A 21,500-nucleotide genomic window follows, 5' to 3' on the forward strand; every position below is an offset into this window, starting at 1 on the left:
TTAAAGTGAAAGAAACTGTATTTTATTTCAATTTCTGTTATTTAGTAGGGGGGAAAAATAAAGATGAACACAACTTAACCTTCTCAGACCTGGTGTAATGTTCTTGTTCCTTTGGGTTTCCGTTAAGAAATGAAATATGACAGACAACAAAACATGTGATGTCCACACTTAGGTCAGGCCTCAGAATGAGTTACAAGATAACATTTTTAGACTGATTTTCATTACCCAACATTATGCCTTGAACTTATACGAGCAAAAACAACCCTGTTGCTAAAACAGTCAAAATCCAAAGATAAATATTCTTTAATGAGAAGCTGCATATATATAATAATTGTGAGCAGATTCCCAATAACAAAGATCAGGAATGACTTACAAACAAATTAATAGATTGAAATAAAATGTAAGACTGTGCACATTTTAGCATTCTCAAAGCTTAATAGTTTTGAGATTGGACCATGATGTACTGCTTGCCACTCACGTAACACTTAGATATTTTATTTCATCATCTTTTTTTTTTTTTTAAACTAAACTTTTTTCTTGGACAGATAGTCAGAAAAGCTGATCTCAGAAAGCTTTTTTTTTTCAAATTAAGTCAGGTATAATTTAATCAGCTATGTGATCAAAAAACATGAACTAGATACAGCTATAACAATTTATTGAAATTTGTTGACAATGTACAAGTGACATCCCCCCACATATATACAAAGGTTTCAACCATGAGCTACTAAAAAAGGGAACGTCCCTACTCTTCCAGTTACTCGTATGTTCAGCGGGACGTGGAGCAGTTAAGTCAAATATGCACTGCATGCACATTTTAGGGCAGTTTCATCCAAATCAAAGTAATCCGTCCTGTAACCCTGAGGTTTACAATCACATTAGTCAGACCAGTAAGACGGAACAGAACGACTGACTGTTGCCCGTTCATCCAGTTTATCTTACTGATAATAAGGCCGGTATCGACCCTGGTCCGGAATGTGAGGCCCGGGCATCTGGCCCTGTGGGGGGGGTCCCTGCATCCGTGGGGGTGGCGGTCCTCTTGGAGCAGGCCACATCCCAGGACTGAGCCCTCCGGGCTGGTTAAAGGGGGGGCTGAGGGTCCCCTGATCTTCAGGGAACTGCTGCATGGAGTTAGGGTTATAATGATGAGGTGGGGGCGCGTTTACGGGGGGCCCGGCGTGCTGCGGGGGGGGTCCTGGAGGTGGGTGGCTGATGTATGGGGGGATCTGGCCCATGATGTGTCCTGGTGGGGGGGTTATAGGTGGGGGAGCTGTAGACATGGGGGGAGGGGGGGCCTGGTTGTAGACCAGGTGAGGGGTCCCGGAGGCCTGGGCAGGATGCTGCATGGGGTGACTGATAGGAGGAGGGGGGGGAGGAGGGGGGCCGAAGTGCTGCTGCGGTGGCCCCATCATGTGGTGAGAGTGAGAAACTACAGGAGGCTGACCTGGATAGTCCCCCGGGTGGTGGTGGGGGGGCTGGCTGGGGGCCGGCACGCCAGAGAGAGGTTCCCGGGAGGAGGAGGAAGAATCATCTTGGATGGGCACCGTGATGAGATTACTGTGTTTACGAGTGGTTACCGTGGTGATACGGAATGTCTCAGGACCCAAGGCAGACGTGGGAGGAGGGCCTTCGTGAGGGGTGGGGGGCGGGGGCTGGCTGTAGGGGTCGTGGCTGCTGTGCTGGAGGGGGTTGGGGAGGTGGACGTGGTTCTTGGACAGGTGAGGGGGAGGCACACGGAAGCGCTCGGAGACGTCGGGAGCAGAGGGAAGGTGCATGGGGTCCTGGCGACCCGAGGAGGACTTGGGGGCCCTCATGTGACGGTGGTTCACGTGGGCCTGCAGGTCTCGCTGGGACAGGTAGGTGCGTTTGCATCCTGGCACAACGCTGCACATATAGAGGGAACCTCGCTGGCACTGCTCGATGCGCTGGACCGGATCCGTGCAGTTGTACAGAGTTAGGCTGAACACACAAACAAAACAACAGGACTGACTCAAAGCCAAACACATTTAGATACCGACCTTCCATAACCGGATCAAACAACTCTTTTAGTAAATTCAATTCTGACTATGTCAAAATGTCAAAAATGTATGTTTTGTGACAATCAGTTGGATAACGATAGACAATGGATGAGATGAGGATAATATACACTCACTCAACTGGATCAAGTATGTAAACCTTTCAGTATCACGCATCTCAAATCAAAGTATATTTTGCAGGGAAGTAGAGCTGTAATGGGTTTGTGCAATAATAATAATAACAATATCGGTGTTAATTTTGATGATGAATAATTTATCAGTTTTCATCAAAGGGCAGGATTTTCTCCAAATAAAAACATTGATAACTAAATATAAATCAAATGCATGAGGACAAAAACAATCCAAGCGTATTGATATTTTTGTTAATTAAAAACTAGATGAAAATATCCAGCTGAAACACGATCCAATCAAAGCTAATTTAGATGTGGAGAGGAGGGACGAGACAGGAAGACGTACAGTCAGAACTAACTTCCTTGTGAGGTGATAGGTATCTATCCCCAGGCATATGGAACATATCAATCCAAAGCGTCACAATGTGAACAGCTGAGGGGGAAAAAAGAATGCAGTAATCTAACTGCTGCTGCAAAAATAAAAGTAAAGAGGTTACCTGATCAACAAATGTCTCCCACGTCACGCCACCTCGTGTTAGTTCTGTTAACTTTAGACCTGGCTGGAGCCACTGTGACGTTTCCCCCCCGGAGGGTGACGTTTACCCCCCGGAGGGTCACGTTTACCCCCCGGAGGGTGACGTTTACCCCCCCGGAGGGTGACGTTTACCCCCGGGGGCCAGTTATTGGCGGGGCGAGATCAAGATGCTACGCTGCGTCGGTCAAGGTTAAAAGGACAGACGAGACACTAGATCCGAATGTTAGAGTTTGTGCTAAACCTGTTTCCTGAAATAGGCCCCAGAAATACAGGGTGCTTTTTAAACCAAATGAGCAACTATCACTGACAGTAACACAATGAAGCACCTTTTTCGCACTTTTAAAAAGGCATGGTTTTGTTGTAAGAACATTTGCAACGCTGGATGCTGTTCGTTATTTTAAGGCAAAATAATATTCCACTTTTTTCCCTTTACTTTATTGATGCAAAATCAAATCTGTGACTCAAGACCTGCAATACGACCTAAAGTATTATATAGTGGTCCATTACAGCCGTTCTGTGATGTGTTAATATCACCTGCAAAAATGCAGGTTCCAGCCATACAACAAATTACAACAGATAAAAGATCAAATGTCTTACCCTGGGCACATTTTCTCTCCTTTCTTCTCATGAAGCAAAGCACAATCATAGCAAAAAACATGTTTGCAGGGAATCTAAAAAGTCAGAGGAGAACAATTAGACATGAAAATCACTGTTATAATTATGTGAGAGAAAAAAACAAGAGAAGAAATTGCATACCATCCGTCCATACAGTTGAATAGGTAGACCACATTTGTCACAGAAGTGAATAGGAATCTCATCTCTTTCCCCAATCAAATTTAACTGTTGGAGAAGTAACAAGTGACAAGTTCAAAGTCATTAAAATATATTCAAATAGACATATAATTTGATTGGAAAAAAAACAAAACCTATTGCTTATATTGTTTGTTCTCATATTTTACTGTGTTGCTGATGTACGTAATGAAAGGTAGATATTATAGATACAATACATTGAGTTAAAAGATGTACCTTATAGTCCCAAAACAATGGCTGGGGAAATCTTCTCTGATTTGCAAATACATCACCAGCTTTAGTGCCACAATCAAACCTGTCTTCTTGCTTGAAGCCAAATTTATCTGTAAAACAGAAGTAAGACACTTAATATTGACTCAGTGATAAAATCAAAGATGCCTTGAAATTCAGACTGGATTAGAGCCCTGCGCGGTGGGACTGTTTTCTTCATCCCGCTCCCGCTGCATTTCTGACCACTCCCGCCCGCTCCCGCAGTGTTTACATCCACTCCCGCCCTCTCCCGCAAAACTGGCCTTCTGCGCAGCATCAATTATGTGATGGTGGTTACAGCAACGAGAGTAGCTGTGAGTGGCTCAAATAACACTAATAAATAACATAAAATAAACAATGTTAATGAATGGAACGAATTACTGTAATTTAACAAATTCATTGCTTGGCCATTACATATCTGTGGAGGAAGAGAAGCTGCTGACCGACTGAGGTTCCAATCCCTCGTCTCTTCAAACATGCTCCACAGACACTAAAGCAGTTTCTCCAAATATCTGACTTGCTTTGCTTCATGTTTGTTTAGTAAAGACCTTGTTTGAGGTTTATTTTCCACCTCATTGATTTCCACCTTGTCGCTAGGCTACATCTCGATCCCGCATTGTTTTTTTTTAGCCGCCCGTTCCGCCCGCAGGAGAGTTCAAACCGCCCGCTCCCGCCAGATTTGCGTTGGGTCCCGCGGGACCCGGTGGGAGCCGATCCCAACGCAGCCCTCTACACTGGATCAATGTTTCAAGTATGGTGCAAGATCTACGTACAGAATAACAAGACTGGCACCAATTTATTTTGTTTCTATCATTCAGTAAGAAAAATTCCATGATGGGAGGTGGTAGAGCAGCTCGTCCAGTTATTCAAGAATTGGTGGTTTGAATCCCACCCCCCCAGTCATCTGTCTTTGTGTCCTTGTCCAATTCCCCCTCCTTGCCCCCCAGTGAGGGCGGTGTGAATGTTGGATGAATGTTCCGGCGGTGTGAATGTTGGATGAATGTTCCGGCGGTGTGAATGTTGGATGAATGTTCCGGCGGTGTGAATGTTGGATGAATGTTCCGGCGGTGTGAATGTTGGATGAATGTTCCGGCGGTGTGAATGTTGGATGAATGTTCCGGCGGTGTGAATGTTGGATGAATGTTCCGGCGGTGTGAATGTTGGATGAATGTTCCGGCGGTGTGAATGTTGGATGAATGTTCCGGTGGTGGTCAGTTGGTGTGGATTGGCCGCCACGTCACTCTGCCCCAGGGCAGTTTTGGCTACATGTAGTTTCCCCTCAGCAAGTACGGAGCACTGGACCACTGAGAGCACTTTGAGTATTTTGAAAAGCGCAATATAAATCTAAACCATCATTATTATTCCCAAACTGCCCAAACTTTTGAGAATGTACAAAATTCTAGAGATGGCAGTGACAAAGTGATAGCTGGTATATGGTATGAGTAACAAGTGGTAGAATCTAGTAGGGCTTAACAATTAATCGCATTTGCGATATCGCAATATCATAAAATGCGATTTTGAAATTGCAACGTGAGCGATTATAAGGCTGTGATTTGACACAAGAGTGAGCACACAACTGCATCAGCTCTTCATGCTGCGGTCCACTCTAGACTGTTTTATACTGGACTAGTCTGAAATGTAATCAGCCTAAACTCTGCCTAGTAGAGGAACAGCACATCCATACTGTAGGATTAATTGGGTCCTTTCCCCCGGAGCTGTTTAGGTGGGGTTTTTTTTTCATGGTAAGTTCCAGAGTTTCAAATTGAAAAGCAGAGAGAAAACACTGCCAAAAAGCATGTGATCACAACCTCGCAGCTGTGTGGACGAAACTCAGAAAGGTGAATGTTGGAGAGTTGCCTAGTTTTCAGATCTCATATTACAAGGTTTCAATTTTTTTGCAAACATAATATGGTGGGAGAACAGTGCCATATTTAAAAGTCTGGAAATGTAAGATTGAAAAACAGCAAGGGTGCAACAAGAGGTTTGAATCTCTGAAACTGTTGAGGCTAAAGCATGGTGCACTTCCGAAAAATAAAAATGCAGGTACAAAATTATGCTTGCAGAGATTCAAAACTTTTTTTTTTTAGACTTTCAAAACTTTATTTCGGGTTTTACATTTTCAAACACTCATTTTCAAGCTTTCTAAAGTTTTTTTTTTTTTTTTCCTCGACAGGATCACGACCATTTCAGAGCAACCAGTGGCGTCTGTGGCTGCAGGCGAATCAACGTGGGGGCCAGAATGAGGACATAAGAAAAATTGCTCGTGTCTGCAGCGCCCACTTTATACCAGGTAAGGTATAATAAGGTAATAAGGTAAGGTATGTCTACTTTTTGATTTTACGGGAAAGCCTCTATGATGTAGAATAATTTACACTGGGACACTCTGAGGAAGACCTGTGGGAAGTGGACACGGGGGCTGGAAGCAGAGTGGCAGGCTGGAAGCAGAGAGACGAGTACGCGCATGGGACAGAGGGGGACGTGGGCGGGACTTACAATGAAGGCATCCGATTGGTTCTTTCCCCCCTGCCAATCCTCTGACCAATCCGTGCCATTCGGTGCGCAAATAACAGATTGGTCAGAGTTTTTACAGGATTAAAGCTGTCAGAGAGGTCGGATGTTTTTCTTTCCTTTTTCTGAACACATTATTCACTGGCTATTCTGAGGATGGAAGGACCATTTCACCCAGTATAACAATAAATGTTTTTTTAATACGATCACAGACTATACCTTTAATGCATTTTAATAAACCTTTCCACATTGGCTGCTACTGTCTAATGGTCCTTGCCTCTGGAGTATCTCAACAATTGTATTTGCGTGCAGTATCACTTTTATTTGTAATGTTGTTAACAGTTTAATTTCATTCAGGTGCCATTAAAGTGCCACTAAACATTACAAAAATGGAAAGTAGGAGTATGAGTAGGATCCAACCGGTTCTGTATGTAAAGCAGAGGACACAAAAAATGATCCAGGCTGAGTTGGATTTGGGAAACCGCTTGGTGATGGAGACGGTCACGGGACGCACTGCGCAGGAGATCGGGGAGAGAGCGCAGAGAAAAGGACCCGTACTACCGATGCGATGGAGAACCCTCACTGTCTGATATGTTTGAAGAGATCCTCCAAGAAAATAACCCAGATGTCAGGCAGACGACAAGCGCAACTGCTCAACAGTTAGATGGTTATCTGTCAGAAGTCCCCATCACCAGGAGCGATAATATTGGAGGACCAATGGCCGCTTTCTTGACTAGGCACAGATGGCATGCAGGTAATAATAGTAATAATAATAATAAGCTGTATTTAACATAAAAGCAATAAAAAAAATAAAAGCACTGAAGAGTGCATAAGAGAAATGGAGATATGATACCATAATATAAATAATTAGGTAGACTACTTGTATGGGAAAGGGATTGAGATTTTTGATTTATGCAATGGTGAAAAAATTGGCAAAATAAATGAAAAACTGCGAAGAACCATTGTTCGGTATGTTAGTCGGTATTCGGCCAAGTGTTTATTATTATTTTCGGTTTCGGCCACAAATTTTAATTTCGGTGCATCACTAGTCTATGGTGTATGTTGGGAAACTAGAGATGAACAAGAATAGCCCCAGGCGTTTGCTGGATGATGTTCATTAAAGTTTGAGAACTATCTCATTATGGATTAAAACAAAGTCTCACCTTTTTAGACTCAAACAACACATGTACATGCAGCATGCAACCCAGTCGGCATATTTACGTAATCGATTATATCGACTCATTGTTGCAGCTCTAAAATTTACATTTATTGATTGAGTTAAACCTTTTTCTCTATTTGAAGTTACACCACCATCTGAAATGGAAAACCCATATTTTCCCAAATTGTAGGTTGAACAATGACTACATTTACATGCAGTCCAAAATTCAGGTTATTGCTAATATTCCGGTTACTGAAACATTGGGAATATTCCGTTTACTTGGTAATTAATCATTCGGGATATCTGGATCAAACCAGCGACGCGCGGAGAACATCATGACTCAATTCCTGTCATTTCCGCTTCTTCTATCTGTATCCAAATTCAAAACAAACGCTGCTTCGCGCAACTTTTGGCTCACCTTCTTTTAAATCTCTCATTACATTTATGAAGTGATTAGTGTCCTCCTGGTCTTGTGTTTCTCCGTGTTTAGAAGAACTTCCTGGACTCAAAAGACCAGGATTCCTTGTGAACAGAGCATGAGCAGAAAACAAATTCCTGTTCCGTTTGATGGGGATATTCCGTTTGGCGTTTACATGACCCAATATTCGGGTTTTAAAAGGAGTAACCCAGGGGTCATATTCGGGTTTTTAATAACCTGAATATGAGCAAATTCCAGTTATTCCAAGGGGTTATTGGTGTTTACATGGCCGTGCAAATTCGGGTTATTGCCAATATTCGGGTTTTAAAAGGGTTATTGACTGCATGTACACACAGTCATTCTCAAGAGTTTGCACAAAACCTGCTTTCTGAAATAAGCCCGTCCAGTTGATTGTGTCAAGTTTCAAATGATATTCTTCCAAACAGAATGCAAACATGCCCTACAATCCAGTATGTTTACCATCTTCTCCAGGCTCACTTTTACAGGGTCTGCTGACGGCTCTCTGGGTGCGCGGTGGAGGTTTATTCCTGATGGGCTGCTTGGAGATGAGCTTGATGGGGATCCGTCTGCGAACGTCCAGGCCGCCCAGACTGCCAGAGCCGTCACTTCCTTGGAGATCATTGTCTGTTGATGCAAAATAACATTATCAACATGTGAAGCCATGTGGGAATCTCTCCACAAAATGCAAAATAAAGACTTAGCAAAATTGTAAGAAACTTATTTTCTAAATATTTAACTATACTATTTATTTAATATATATATATATATATATATATATATATATATATATATATATATATATATATATATATAATTTATTCCGCAGAGGTAAAAACGCGATGCACTAACCACTAACACTTCACAACTTCAGAAAGGAAGATAGGACAATGTTTCTTAAATGACATCGATTCTACCTGACGCTAGGGAACAGGATGTGTGCATTAAAAAAAACACAAAGGGGACGTAAATCTCAACAAAGACTAAGGATATTCTATAACATCTTAGAAAATAACATGCTCATGTTTGAGCGGTAGCAACGGCGCAGCTAGCTTAACGCCAACTTAAATAAATATAGAGAATTCCTATTCTTTGTCGTCATCGAATCAACACTTATAATATAAGATTCAAGCCTCTTTATTATATCAACCATAACACAATTCTTCGAGTGAAAACGGGCTATTTTAAGATTGTTTTGTCGACAGCCAAATGTAGCTTAGTGAAACCATGCTAACTATAACGGAGCATTGACGTCGTAAGAAAAGGCAGGATGCCGTTAAAAATGCTTCTGGGACGGTAAGTTGTGTTTATCTAAAGATCTGCCACGGCTATAACTATAAACCCGTCGTGAAACATGTTACAAAAACAAACTTTTCAAACATTGGTCCTACTTCGCATCTTGCTTACCGCCTTGGTCCATGATCCAGAGAGTGAGCGCGATGCATTGTGGGAAAGCGAGCGAGCCCAGAGAGAGCTAGCGGGAGGAGCTAGCAAAGACATATAAACGTAGACGCCCCATGGAGCTGCTGCGATACGTCAACGTCGCCGCCATATTGGATGTGGCAAGACTGCGCTGGAAACTTATACAAGTAAATGGACTTATTTTCATAAAGCGCCTTTCTACAAAGAAATTTACGTTGTACGTCTCATTTATTCATTCACACACGCACTAATATACTTGGGAAACAGTTAGGCACCAAATATAATAATATTTAATTTTCTCAGATGGCAAAAATAATAACTTTATTGATCCCACATAGTAGTAATTCATGTTATATCAGCTATAGATAACAAGGTAGTGCTGAAAAACAATATATATCCCCCCTCACAAAAATAAGAATGTTATTTTATTGTCTGAAAAATTGTTCAAATGTTATTTTATTGTCTGAAAAATTGTTCAAATATGTTATTTTGTTATTTGACAATTTTTAAATTTGTTTTGTTGATGAACAAATATGTTTCTCTATTTTTCTTATTTTTGTGACGGGGGATATATATTGTTTTTCGGCATTACCTTGTTCTCTATAGCTGATATAACATGAATTACTCCTATGTGGGATCAATAAAGTTCTTATTTTTGCCATCTGAGAAAATTAAATATATTATATTCGGTGCCTAACTGTTTTCTAAGTATATTAGTGCGTGTGTGAATGAATAAAAGATACGTAAAACGTACATTTCTTTGTAGAAAGGCGCTTTATGAAAATAAGTCCATTTACTTGTATTAGTCTTGCCACATCCAATATGGCGGCGTCGTTGACGTATCGCAGCAGCTCCATGGGGCGGATACGAGGAGCTAGAGGGAGGAGATGAGCAAGGTGTTTAGGAGAAGGAAGTACAAAAGTTACTGGAAAAAAATAGTCAGTTATGAGATGTGTATTTAATTTTTCAAGTTTGTCTCATTTTCTGTAAAATGTCAAATCAAAACGGTTCTAATGTTCGGAAGAAACCTCTGCAATTTCTGACACATAAAGGATATGATATATATAATTTAATCTGTTTACTAAATGTTACAAATTTGAATTGTTTATAACACCGAGGTTACTAAATTATTATATATATAAAATGATATATACACATATACCGTACCGTATATATATATATATATATATATATATATATATATATATATATATATATATATATATATATATATATATGAATCATGAATAAGAGTATGTTTTTATGTGTTTATGTAGTTGTTATTTATTTTTTATGTTGTATGTCTTGATATTGGGTCTAGAGCCCGTAATAAAGTTTATATATATATATATATATATATATATATATATATATATATATATATATATATATATATATATATATATATATGAAATAGGGCTCTTCATTTCTGTGTCAACAAACTTTAAGTCTTTTTTGACTCGTCTTTAGCTGCATGAAAGCTCAGTGACAAGTCAACGCGCGTCCCCGGGTCTCGGCGCGTCCCCGGGTGTCGGCGCGCTACCCCACAGGTCTCGCGCGCGTCCCCGGGTCTCGCGCGTTCTCGAAACCTTCGCCATTTTGCTGGAGGTTTCTGACAGAGTTTTTCCTACTTTGCATGCTAAAACTTAGCCCCGCGCTTGAATACTTTTCTTCGTGAGTAGGAATCCCACCCCATACAGCTAGACAAAACACAGAGCTAGTGTGCACGGTAGTTGTTAATGCAGAAGAACTGTTGGGTTTCTTTAGCCTTTAACGGAACATTTGACTAACGTTAGCCAAGTGGAGCTAGCCTGTGTTGTCGCAGACTAACCCCTTCTGCAAAACATCCCATCACTTTAACGAGTTACCCAACACAGAAACACTTTGTAGCTGGATACCTGGCGGCCAGTTCCACCTGGAACCAAACGGGGAGGGAAGGAACGGCGGGGACTTTCATTCAAAGGTAAGGGTTTCTCAAAGGTCGCCATTAGTACGAACAAGTGGATAATGTTAAGTCCTGATCAACAAAAGTCAACTGAAGTTAACCAGCTGTTTGATGTGTCTAACTCCGCTCAGACACGACACCAGTCAGCAGCTAAACAGCTCTACAGCTGATACAGGGAGGAGGAACTAAAGTTAAAGTCAGCGAATTACACGCCAACTTTGAAACTGTACAGGACTGTCTCAGAAAATTAGAATATTGTGATTTTCTGTAATGCAATTACAAAAACAAAAATGTCACAATTCTGGATTCATTACAAATCAACTGAAATATTGCAAGCCTTTTATTATTTTAATATTGCTGATCATGGCTTACAGCTTAAGAAAACTCAAATATCCTATCTAAAAAAATTAGAATATTCTGGGAATCAAAATCTAAAACTGTAAGCCATAATCGGCAATATTAAAATAATAAAAGGCTTGCAATATTTCACTTGATTTGTAATGAATCCAGAATGTATGACATTTTTTGTTTTTTTAATTGCATTACAGAAAATAAAGAACTTTATGACAATATTCAAGTTTTCTGAGACAGTCCTGTATACCCAAAGTGAACGTTTATGAAGAAACTAGTGTTTGTTTGTTGAAGTGCTAAGTTCACACAACTACATAGAACATAACATTAAGTTAGGTTCTTTTTTTAATTTGTTGCCCACGAAGATATTCCAGTTTCCACACAATTATAATCATTTTAAATGATACTTATATTTTAGCAATTTTTTGTGCTTTCGGTGGGATGATTAATTCAGATAATTGCCTGAAGTCGGCAGCATTTAAGACGTTTCTGAGATACGAGACGAAATTAGGAGTTGCGTTTGGCCTGTAGTTAAGTTAATTATGTAGTTAAGTTAATTCTGTAGTTGAGTCAATTCTGTAGTTAAGTTAATTCTGTGATATTGGTGCGACGATAGAGCAGAGTGATTATTGTCTTAGTGGAGTTGCAGTAAACAGAAATATGAGCTCCTACAGCGAGTCAGTTGATGTGCATTTCATGCCAAGACTATGGGACGTCAGTTAGCATTTATTTAAGCATACACTCTTGTTGCAGACATAGTTAGATTAACCCAACAATCTTTGGTTTGTTGTGGGAATAAAATATTATCAAAGTCCGATGGGCATGTATTATACGATCTGAAATACAAGCTCTGTCTTTTGCTGTTTTTTTGCCAAAAGAAAGACGTGATGAGAACCCTCCCTAGTGATCAAATTCAGTAAGCATTGTCTAGATCAGTGGTTCCCAACCTTTTTTCCTTGTCCCCCCTACTTGTGTCTAAGACCAGCCGGGCCCCCCGACCCGTACGTATTGGCACCAAAAGAGTAAAGTTATTCGTTACAAACCTTTAATTGAAAAAATGAACATTAATTATGTTTTTTTTTATACATTTCTCTTTGGTTTACCATGTACTTTGATTTTCTCACCTTCCTTTTGTGTCACCAATGTATAAAATACGCACAAAAAATAATTGCAAGGACATAAAAATATTTCTGAAAAATGTCTCTTTTAATATGAGGGCAACTTTTTTTAACCTTTTTCCTTTAACAACCTGTCGGAGTAGTAGTATATGATTAAATATTGAATAATTATATAATAATACGTTTTTAAGTTTTTATCCTGATAAATAAAAACTTAAAATATTTTAAAATGACCAAAATATATTTCTAAGTGGGTTTATACAGACTTGGATTACAGTATTCCATTAGGTGTGTTATGATTTTTTTATTTATTTAACATGTGTAAATATAATTTGTACAACTGCATATCCTCAAAGCAGACAAAGTTTTGCGTCCCCCCCAGAGATCTCTGGCGCCCCCCAGGGGGGGCCCGGACCCCAGGTTGGGAGACACTGGTCTAGATCAACAGACACAAAGTATATGTTTAAAAAAAAAATGCAAACCACATTTAACCAATATTTTTTTCTTTTGCTTTTGTTTTTTGGCCTTGAATACATTTTTACAAAGATCAAACAAAATCTGTGTGTTATTTGCATTAAAAATATTCTTTCAGTATTTTGTGGGCCACATCTAAAGTATCGAACATTAGATATTTAATTCAAATTCAGAACACATTAACCCCTGAAGGAAAATTAATTAAATAGACACAATAAAAAAAATACATATGGTTCTAATTAACCAATTTTACAGTCTTAAAGCACCCCAGTCCATATGTTTACATGACAAACGTCTCACTAGCAGTCTATGGACACAGATAAGGTGGTTGAAGTTGAGCTAATTCCTGCATGTAAATGTTCAAATAGAAATGGAATTGACCTACATGCGCCACAGTTCTCACCCTGGGCGTTAACCCGGAAGCGGTAGAAGAAGCCAATAGAGTGAAATGGAGAATAAAATAAAACGAAAACATACAGGATATATAAAATATACAGAGCTGTAACTCTGTTTAGTTCAATGGAAATGTTTTTTAATTGTTGCTACCAGGTAAAGCAATGTTTCATCTGTTGTTTTGGTTGTCTGTCATTGTTAACATGTTGAAAATGGGAAATAATGGCACATATTGTGCGGCATACTTGGTAAACCAATCTCTTTTTTGTGCATGGATACTTGTCCCAATGAAAGGAGTCGTATAAGCACAGACTAAACTGTGAATGTAAATTAACTGAGTGTAACTAACCAACAGAATCAGTAATATTGTAACCTTGATTTATTTCGATTTTTTTTTCAAAAATATACTGTTAGATTATTCATTTGACTGTGTAGGTTTACAGTGCAACCAGAAAAAATCGTCTGGCAGTCTTCTTGTAGTTATTCAGCAAATACGGGCAATGCAGTTTATTCCTTTTTCCAAAATCCAAACAAAGCTGAATCTCTGCTTTTGATTAAGCTGCCAAATGCAAAAGATCACTTAGGATGTCTAGATTTTATCCTTAAGGTTTAAAAAAAGGGAACAATGCTTAACTCTGCTGGCATTACCGTAAGTTATTCAATTGTAATAGTTTTGTAGCAACACAGTCTTTAGCTTGGACCAACATTAGCTAATGTTAATCATGACTAGCATCACATGTTGCCTCAGATTATGGAGCTAGCTAGCACCAGGCATAAAGTTAGTGCCAGGTATTTAACAGTATTATCTAGTACTAGGCAGCTAATAGTGAATCTAAAGATATGTAACGCTGTTACTTATGGAAATAATTTGATTTTTATTCCTCAATTTCCATAAGTAGAGCTCAGCAAGTTTTAATTGCAATATTTACTCTGTAAATATATGTCATATGGAAACACTGCATATAGTAATGAATGTGCAAGGAAAGATCCTTTTCAGGAAAGTAGGAGAAGAAAAAGGAGGAAAACGCTGTCATGCTTTAGTTTTGGGTCCATGATTAACAAATGTTTGCAAGCTGCCACATGCTTGATGCCAAGCGAAAAGAAATGAGAATATGGTATTTGAACTGATGAAATAAAACTATAGTCTTTTTGGTACGGCTAAACAATTAATCGAATTTTAATCGCAATCATTATTTTGGCTTCCCACGATCAAAATTACGTGATTGTGTGATTATTATGAAAAACAATTTACGTTTCCTGCGCCGTTTGCAATGCAAATAACATGCTCACATGAGGCCACTGTCGCGCCCCGACTCGACACGCCTCGTCCTCGTTTGTTTCTAGATGCCCAGGTGAGAAGTGGTGAGAAGTAGGAGGTTGGAGCGAAGCTGCTGTGACGTATTTGATTGTGTATCTAAACAGAGAAGACAACAACACTAAAGATGTAGAACCTGGAGGAGATGATAGATGTGCTGCTGGGTCTGTGGCTTGTGTTCCATATCAAGTTAAAAAATGAGAGTGAGAGAAGCTTCAACCAGCAACGCCTTTTTAAAAATTTTGTTCGTCGGCGCTGATGAGAAATCAGCTGGTAGCCGCGAGCGGCTGGGAATTGACCGAGCACCTGGTATATCTGGTCATTCCTTATCGCCCGTCTAGATCCCTTTTTTAATTCTCTCCTCAGCCCCCAGGTTTATGAACTTCTGCACCTCAGAGTTGGATCATGAAACAGACGTTTGCGCTGCCATTGCCTGTCGGATAAAATGAGGAAGCCGCGGGCTTATGGGCTCAAATTAATTAGTATTTTGTATCTGTAAATAAACTTTGTACTTGTAGAAATATTTTGTGCGTGTGAAAAAAACATTTGTACTTGCAAAAAATATTTGTACTTGCAAAAAATATTTGTACTTGTAGAAATATTTTGTGCATGTGAAAAAAATATTTGTACTTGTAGAAATATTTTGTGCGTGTGAAAAAAATATTTGCACTTGCAAAAAATATTTGTACTTGTAGATACAAAGCTACAAACATTTTTACAAAAGCTACAAACTTTTTACAAAGCTACAAACTTTTTTTCAAAAGCTACAAACTTTTTTTCAAAAGCTACAAACTTTTTTTACAACTACGAGTTATGGCAGTGTTTTGACGTGCCAAAACTAAGAGCCAATCAGCGATCTTTGGCACGGGTTTCAAAGCGTTTCTGGAGAGTTAATCAGCATATTGCATTGCCTACTGACGTCGCCGCCATATTGGATGTGGCAAGACTGGGGTGCAAACTAATACAAGTAAATGGACTTATTTTCATAAAGCACCTTTCTACAAAGAAATTTACGTTTTACGTCTCATTTATTCATTCACACACGCACTAATATACTTGGGAAACGGTTAGACACCAAATATAATGTATTTAATTTTCTCAGATGGCAAAAATAAGAACTTTATTGATCCCACATAGGAGTAATTCATGTTATATCAGCTATAGAGAACAAGGTAGTGCCGAAAAACAATATATATCCCCCCTCACAAAAATAAGAAAAAATAGAGATACATATTCTCTCATTAACAAAGCATATTTTACATTTTTATACATTACATTACATTTTATTGTTATTGTTATTTTATTGTCTGAAAAATGGTTCAAATACCCGGTATGTTATTTTCCATGCATCCATTATCTATACCCGCTTTATCCCTTGCGGGGTCACGGGGGTCTGCTGGAACCTATCCCAGCTCATTTCAGGTGAGAGTATGTTATTTTGTTATTTGATTTTTTTTTTAATTTGTTTTATTGATGAAATAATATGTCTCTATTTTTGTGAGGGGGGATATACGTACGTACGACCTTTCTACAAAGAAATTTACGTACGTACGTACATTTCTTTGTAGAAAGGTCCTTTATGAAAATAAGTCCATTTACTTGTATTAGTTTGCAGCCCAGTCTTGCCACATCCAATATGGCAGCGACGTCAGTAGGCGATGCAATGTGCTGATTAACTCTCCAGAAACGCTTTGAAACCTGTGCCAGAGATCGCTGATTGGCTTAGTTTTGGCACGTCAAAACACTACCATATCTTGTAGTTGTAAAAAAAAGTTTGTAGCTTTTGAAAAAAAGTTTGTAGCTTTGTATCTACAAGTACAAATATTTTTTGCAAGTGCAAATATTTTTTTCACACGCACAAAATATTTTTGCAAGTACAAATATATTTTTGCAAGTACAAATATTTTTTTCACACGCACACAATATTTCTACAAGTACAAATATTTTTTGCAAGTACAAATATGTTTTGCAAGTACAAATATTTTTTTCACACGCACAAAATTTTTGTACAAGTACAAATATCTTTTTCACACGCACAAAATATTTCTACAAGTACAAATATGTTTTGCAAGTACAAATATTTTTTGCACACGCACAAAATATTTCTACAAGTACATAGTTTATTTACAGATACAAAATACTTATGGCATTAATTTGAGCCCATACGGGCTGCTCTCGCTCTGATTTCCGCTTCCTGATTCAAACGTCTGACGGCCCCGCCCCCTGACCAATCAGTGGCGTGGAGGGTGATGACGTCAGATACAGGGCCGATTCAGCCACTTAGAACCTCGGCAGAGTAGGTACAGAAAAAGTACATACTTGGCACAGCTCCACCCGCCTCGGCCCGTAGTGGAGAAGCGCAAGACGGGGGCGTGGCGAGAAGAGGCTTGCTGAGTAGGTACTAGTGGAAAAGCGCCATAAGAGAACACTTGAATCACATCATGCCGTCTGCTTCGCCTTGCGCGTCACCTCACTCGCCTGAATTTTACTGGAGACGGTCTGGATTTGCAGCTAAAAGAGAAGTCAAAACTTTTAAATGTCTGCTACAGTAGAAGACGATCTGCTTGTCCCTCTACTCGGATCGTCATCTGTTGTCTGGAAATATTTCGGATTTAGGTTGAGTGATGTTAAAGCAGCACTATGTAACTTTTCCACCTTAATCTAATATTTCCAGAGTCATTGTGATGGTACATTAACTTCCAACAGGTTTAATGACACCTCTGTCATGGTCTGAGGGGTCTGTATCGCCTTCACTGGCACTATGTAACTTTGAGGAACATGGTAGGAACCCTTCCACACTAAAAAACTACCCATTTATACGGCTTTGACTGCTTTACGGCATACGTCATTTCCCCCTTCTTCCCGATTCGTAGTCCAGACGAAAAATGGGCGGGGCTTGGAGCGCAGAGCTCAGCAGAAGCTGGTAACCCGTTGCTGTGTTGTAGCTGCAGCAGCTCCACACACAACAGACGTGGGGAAAAGATCGCTAATGGTTTAACTTTTCACCGCTTTCCTGCTCGGAGGCAGAACCACGGAGACCAAGTATCTGAGATAACAGAGTAAAAAAGAGTCGTCAGCTCGGTTGGATCGCGGCTGTAACGACCAACATAACCTTCCACACATGATCACAAACAAACACTCACAGACCGGGTCGGATCAAAACACGGGTTTTATTCCCCACTTCTCCAGCTAAATGCAGTTGCTGGCCAGCTCTCTGCGGTGCGATTAACCCCAATATTCAGATAAAACTAGTTTGTTGAGGAAAAAATATTAACTCTATTTGTAGCTGCAGAGGAAAAAAAATAATCTCACGAGGAAAACAAAAATATTGCTCACGCCTCGGAGCCTCTTCAGCATAATATAGCAGTCAAAAAAAAGAAAAGAGAAGTTAGAGTGATACAAAACATGTACTGTATGTTGTACTATGAAAGTAATTTATTGAAACACATGGCGAGTCAAACATTTACCAAAGCAGCTGCCAAACACTCCTAAACAAGGTAGCCTAAGACGTGGGTTGTGCAGAACTGCGGCAGTAAATCCTCATCGGAGCTCCACTCTTTGATAGGGATTTCATATGAACCCAAACCGTTAATAATCATTATTTTCTCCATGTACCGCTCCCTGGCTTCCTTGTTTAAGGTATCCTAGTAAATTCCAGTTCCTTCCCAGCAGTTTAACATCTTTTTTTTTGCGTTCCGTCTGTTCACTTGGTGAAACAGAAAAGTAGTTTTGAAAGTCCGTCCCATCTTCATTCACTATCAAAACAAATGCACGCGACGGGGACAGGATCTTTCCGGCAGTACGCTGGTGCTCATGGGAAATGTAGTGTTCTTTCTGGTAAAGCACTACCGCTTTTGTCCAAAGGAGCCACCAAACTCAACAAAAGCTGAAAGTTACATTGTGCTGCTTTAACCAGGAACACATAAAATGCAAAGAGTGCTCTAAAGTTGTTTCTGTGCCACAAGCCAACACAACTTGTTCAACCGCCTAAAAACAATCACAAACTTAAAACAACAAGCCTGTACAGCGCGTCACCGTATCCATCCACCTCACAAAGACATGTCGAGATCACTAAAGCAATCACGTTCCATTTGCCCAAAGATATGTGCCCAATAAACACTGGGCATAATGATGGCTTAAATTGTATTTAATTCAAATGTAAATTCTCATCCACAATGCAGGTGAATAAACATTTGTTTTAAAAGACCAGGGGCCTCATTTATAAAGCTCGCTTGCGCACAAAACAGGGCTTGAAAGATGCGCACGCCACCTTCTACGCAAAGGTTGGGATCTTAAAAAAAAAAAAAAAAACTAACCGAAAAATACGCCGACCCTCCCGTAGGAACATACTTAAGATATGGGGAACTGGCGACGCAGGCGGTGAGGTGGTGAAATGAAGCCAGATTCATGTCATACTTTTAATGTCATCACATATCAGACTTATAATATAATATAATAGCGCTGATCGTGTCCCTCTGTGTTTGAAGCTCGGCGTCAGTCAGGACTCTGGTGCTGCTGCAGCCGCGGTGCAGGACACGCCGGGAACCTCCTTCACCCACCGCGACAACCGTAGAGTGACTGAGGACAGAACAAATGAGTGCCGGGCCACTCTACGGAGCCCCTAAAGGGACTCAGATTTTTTTTTATATATATAAAATGAGTTTTACACGCGTGTGTAAAGCCTAAATTATGGTTCCGAGTTACACCAACGCAGAGCCTACGCTGTAGGGTACGCGGTGACGCGCACCTACGCCGAAGGCTCTGCGTTGGTGTGATGCGGGACCATAAATCAGCCTTAAAGGTTTCACGCGCGCACGTAAAACTCATTATATATCAGGGCTCCAGACTGCGACCAAATACTCGCATTTTGCGACCAAAATTTGAGTATGTGCGACTGAATTTCATGTCCACTCGCACACGTGCGACCAGTAAATTTGCCAGTGTCACAACGACACAACGCGCTGCGCCGCGCACATAAAGTTAAAAGAAGGAGACGGCGGATATGTTTGGTTTTAGTAACATCATGCTCAGGCAATGAGTCTGCAATGGCCCAGACGGGAGACACATGTAGCTCAGTGCTTAACTTTTATTTTTAATCCACTCTATATTCTTCTGGTTGTTCTCCGATATGTTCCCCTAAAGCCTGAATTATGGTTCCGCCTTAAATCGACGCAGAGCCGCCGCCGTAGCCTACGGCGTAGGCTCTGCGTTGTTGTAACGCGGAACCATAAATCAGCCTTCACCCGGTACATACATAGGTTTCTCTAAACATCTGTTCCCGCTACAGTTTTAACTAAAAGAAAATGTTTTCCAATACAGCAGGTCTCATAATTTTATTTTGAACACTGCCAAAACTCTAACTTAAAACGTAACTAGAACTTAAAATTTGCTTGACACAAATGAAAGTTAAATTTTAACACGTGGGAAAAACACCTAACCTTTTAAGTGATGTGTGTTATCAGGTGTAATGGCATTTTTAGGTTAGAAATAAGAATATTTCTTGGTAAGATCCTTAGTTATTTGAGTGAAGGCAGTGAATTTGGTCAACTGGTGTAAGTTCAGGGTTTTAGTAAAGACAAAAGTAGGGAAATGTTATTGGCCAGTACCCCCAATATTTGTACATTTGTTAAGTACTGTGTTTAACAGTTAAATTCATGGCTGAAAGGTTACTAAGCACTTTGTTACCAAGCACTTTTTAATCTTGTGAATGTATGTTTTTTTTAATATATAATGACAGCAATGGTGCTGTCAGTTTACTTTATGTTGCGGCATCTTTAAAAGTGCACAATAAAATGTAACACTGCATTTGAAACAGCACATTGTGGTAATTCATTAATCTATTATGAAATACGTATTACTAATACACTGAAATGTTGTAATAATGTAAAAATTTGGTTAGCGTGTCGATAAACGATGTGCGCTCCTAAAATTTCTGATTGTGCCCCTAAAAATTTTCAGTTAGGGGCTACTGTGCTCCTAGTGAAAAAAGTTAGTCTGCCCTGTGTGTGTGTGTGTGTGTGTGTGTGTGTGTGTGTGTGTGTGTGTGTGTGTGTGTGTATATATATATATATATATATATATATATATATGTCCCTTTAGGGGCTCCGTACCTCTTGGCCTCCACCTTCAAATCACACCACTTTGTGTTTAGCGCAGCAACGTCGTGCTGCCACTCACTCGCTTTATTTTATACTATTTATATACTATTTATACTTTTACTGTGACCACCAAATAATGTGGTTTTCCTGCTTCCACCTCATCCACAACATCTCCATCTCAGTCTCCGTGAAATTTAGTGGCACGGCGGCTCGACACGTTCATTCATCCTGACGCCCAAACTGGCTGCAGGAAGCCGCTGCGCATGCTCAGCAGGCTCATTCATATGCAAATACAGTCATGGAGTAGTTTGCATTGCCCATACATGGTAGAAAGTGGGTGTGTAGAGGGCGGGATATGAGGCGAATTCACCTGCGCAACCTTCCAGCTGGACTGTGATTTATAAAGCGAACATTTCATGCAAGCATGCACACAGTTTTATAAATCCGGATTTTTTTGTGCGCACGCCATTTTCGGCTTTTGGGCGCACGTGCACTTTTAGTATGAATCCTAAGCACTCTTTTATAAATGAGGCCCCTGTTTTTT

At 40.0% G+C, this 21,500-nt stretch overlaps 2 protein-coding genes across 5 annotated transcripts in view; one reads left to right on the top strand and one right to left on the bottom strand.

Moving 5' to 3' along the window:
• Positions 1-9,339, bottom strand: cbll1 (Cbl proto-oncogene-like 1, E3 ubiquitin protein ligase). Of its 3 annotated transcripts, none has more exons than XM_061714544.1 (6): positions 9,248-9,339; positions 8,321-8,467; positions 3,705-3,811; positions 3,435-3,518; positions 3,276-3,349; positions 1-1,956 (listed from the first exon to the last, which is right to left on the bottom strand). In XM_061714544.1, the coding sequence occupies exons 1-6, from the start codon at positions 9,258-9,260 to the stop codon at positions 936-938; spliced, it is 1,446 nt and encodes a 481-aa protein (XP_061570528.1). In that variant the 5' UTR covers positions 9,261-9,339; the 3' UTR covers positions 1-935. The 3 variants fall into 3 exon arrangements, with proteins under 3 accessions (XP_061570528.1, XP_061570526.1, XP_061570527.1); XM_061714542.1 differs by having other exon boundaries at positions 8,303-8,467; XM_061714543.1 differs by having other exon boundaries at positions 8,303-8,467; positions 9,232-9,271.
• Positions 9,340-10,846: 1,507 nt separating this feature from the next.
• ppp6r2a (protein phosphatase 6, regulatory subunit 2a) overlaps positions 10,847-21,500 on the top strand; it is a 46,748-nt gene continuing 36,094 nt past the window's right edge. For both annotated transcript variants that reach the window (XM_061714944.1, XM_061714945.1), the window contains exon 1: positions 10,847-11,225. The gene's annotated coding sequence lies outside the window, so the exon portion shown is untranslated. The remainder of the gene's footprint in view (positions 11,226-21,500) is intronic.

The sequence above is a fragment of the Cololabis saira genome, chromosome 23, assembly GCF_033807715.1.
Source record: "Cololabis saira isolate AMF1-May2022 chromosome 23, fColSai1.1, whole genome shotgun sequence".
NCBI classification, from domain to species: domain Eukaryota; kingdom Metazoa; phylum Chordata; class Actinopteri; order Beloniformes; family Belonidae; genus Cololabis; species Cololabis saira.

What these genes read in the sequence shown, in the direction of transcription:
- cbll1 (XM_061714542.1), bottom strand. An exon ending in AAGTGAGCCTGGAGAAGATG is followed by an intron (nt 3,812 to 8,302) that starts GTAAACATACTG and finishes TCTGTTTTACAG; the next exon opens with ATAAATTTGGCTTCAAGCAA. An exon ending in GGAGAGAAAATGTGCCCAGG is followed by an intron (nt 1,957 to 3,275) that starts GTAAGACATTTG and finishes TTGTGTGTTCAG; the next exon opens with CCTAACTCTGTACAACTGCA.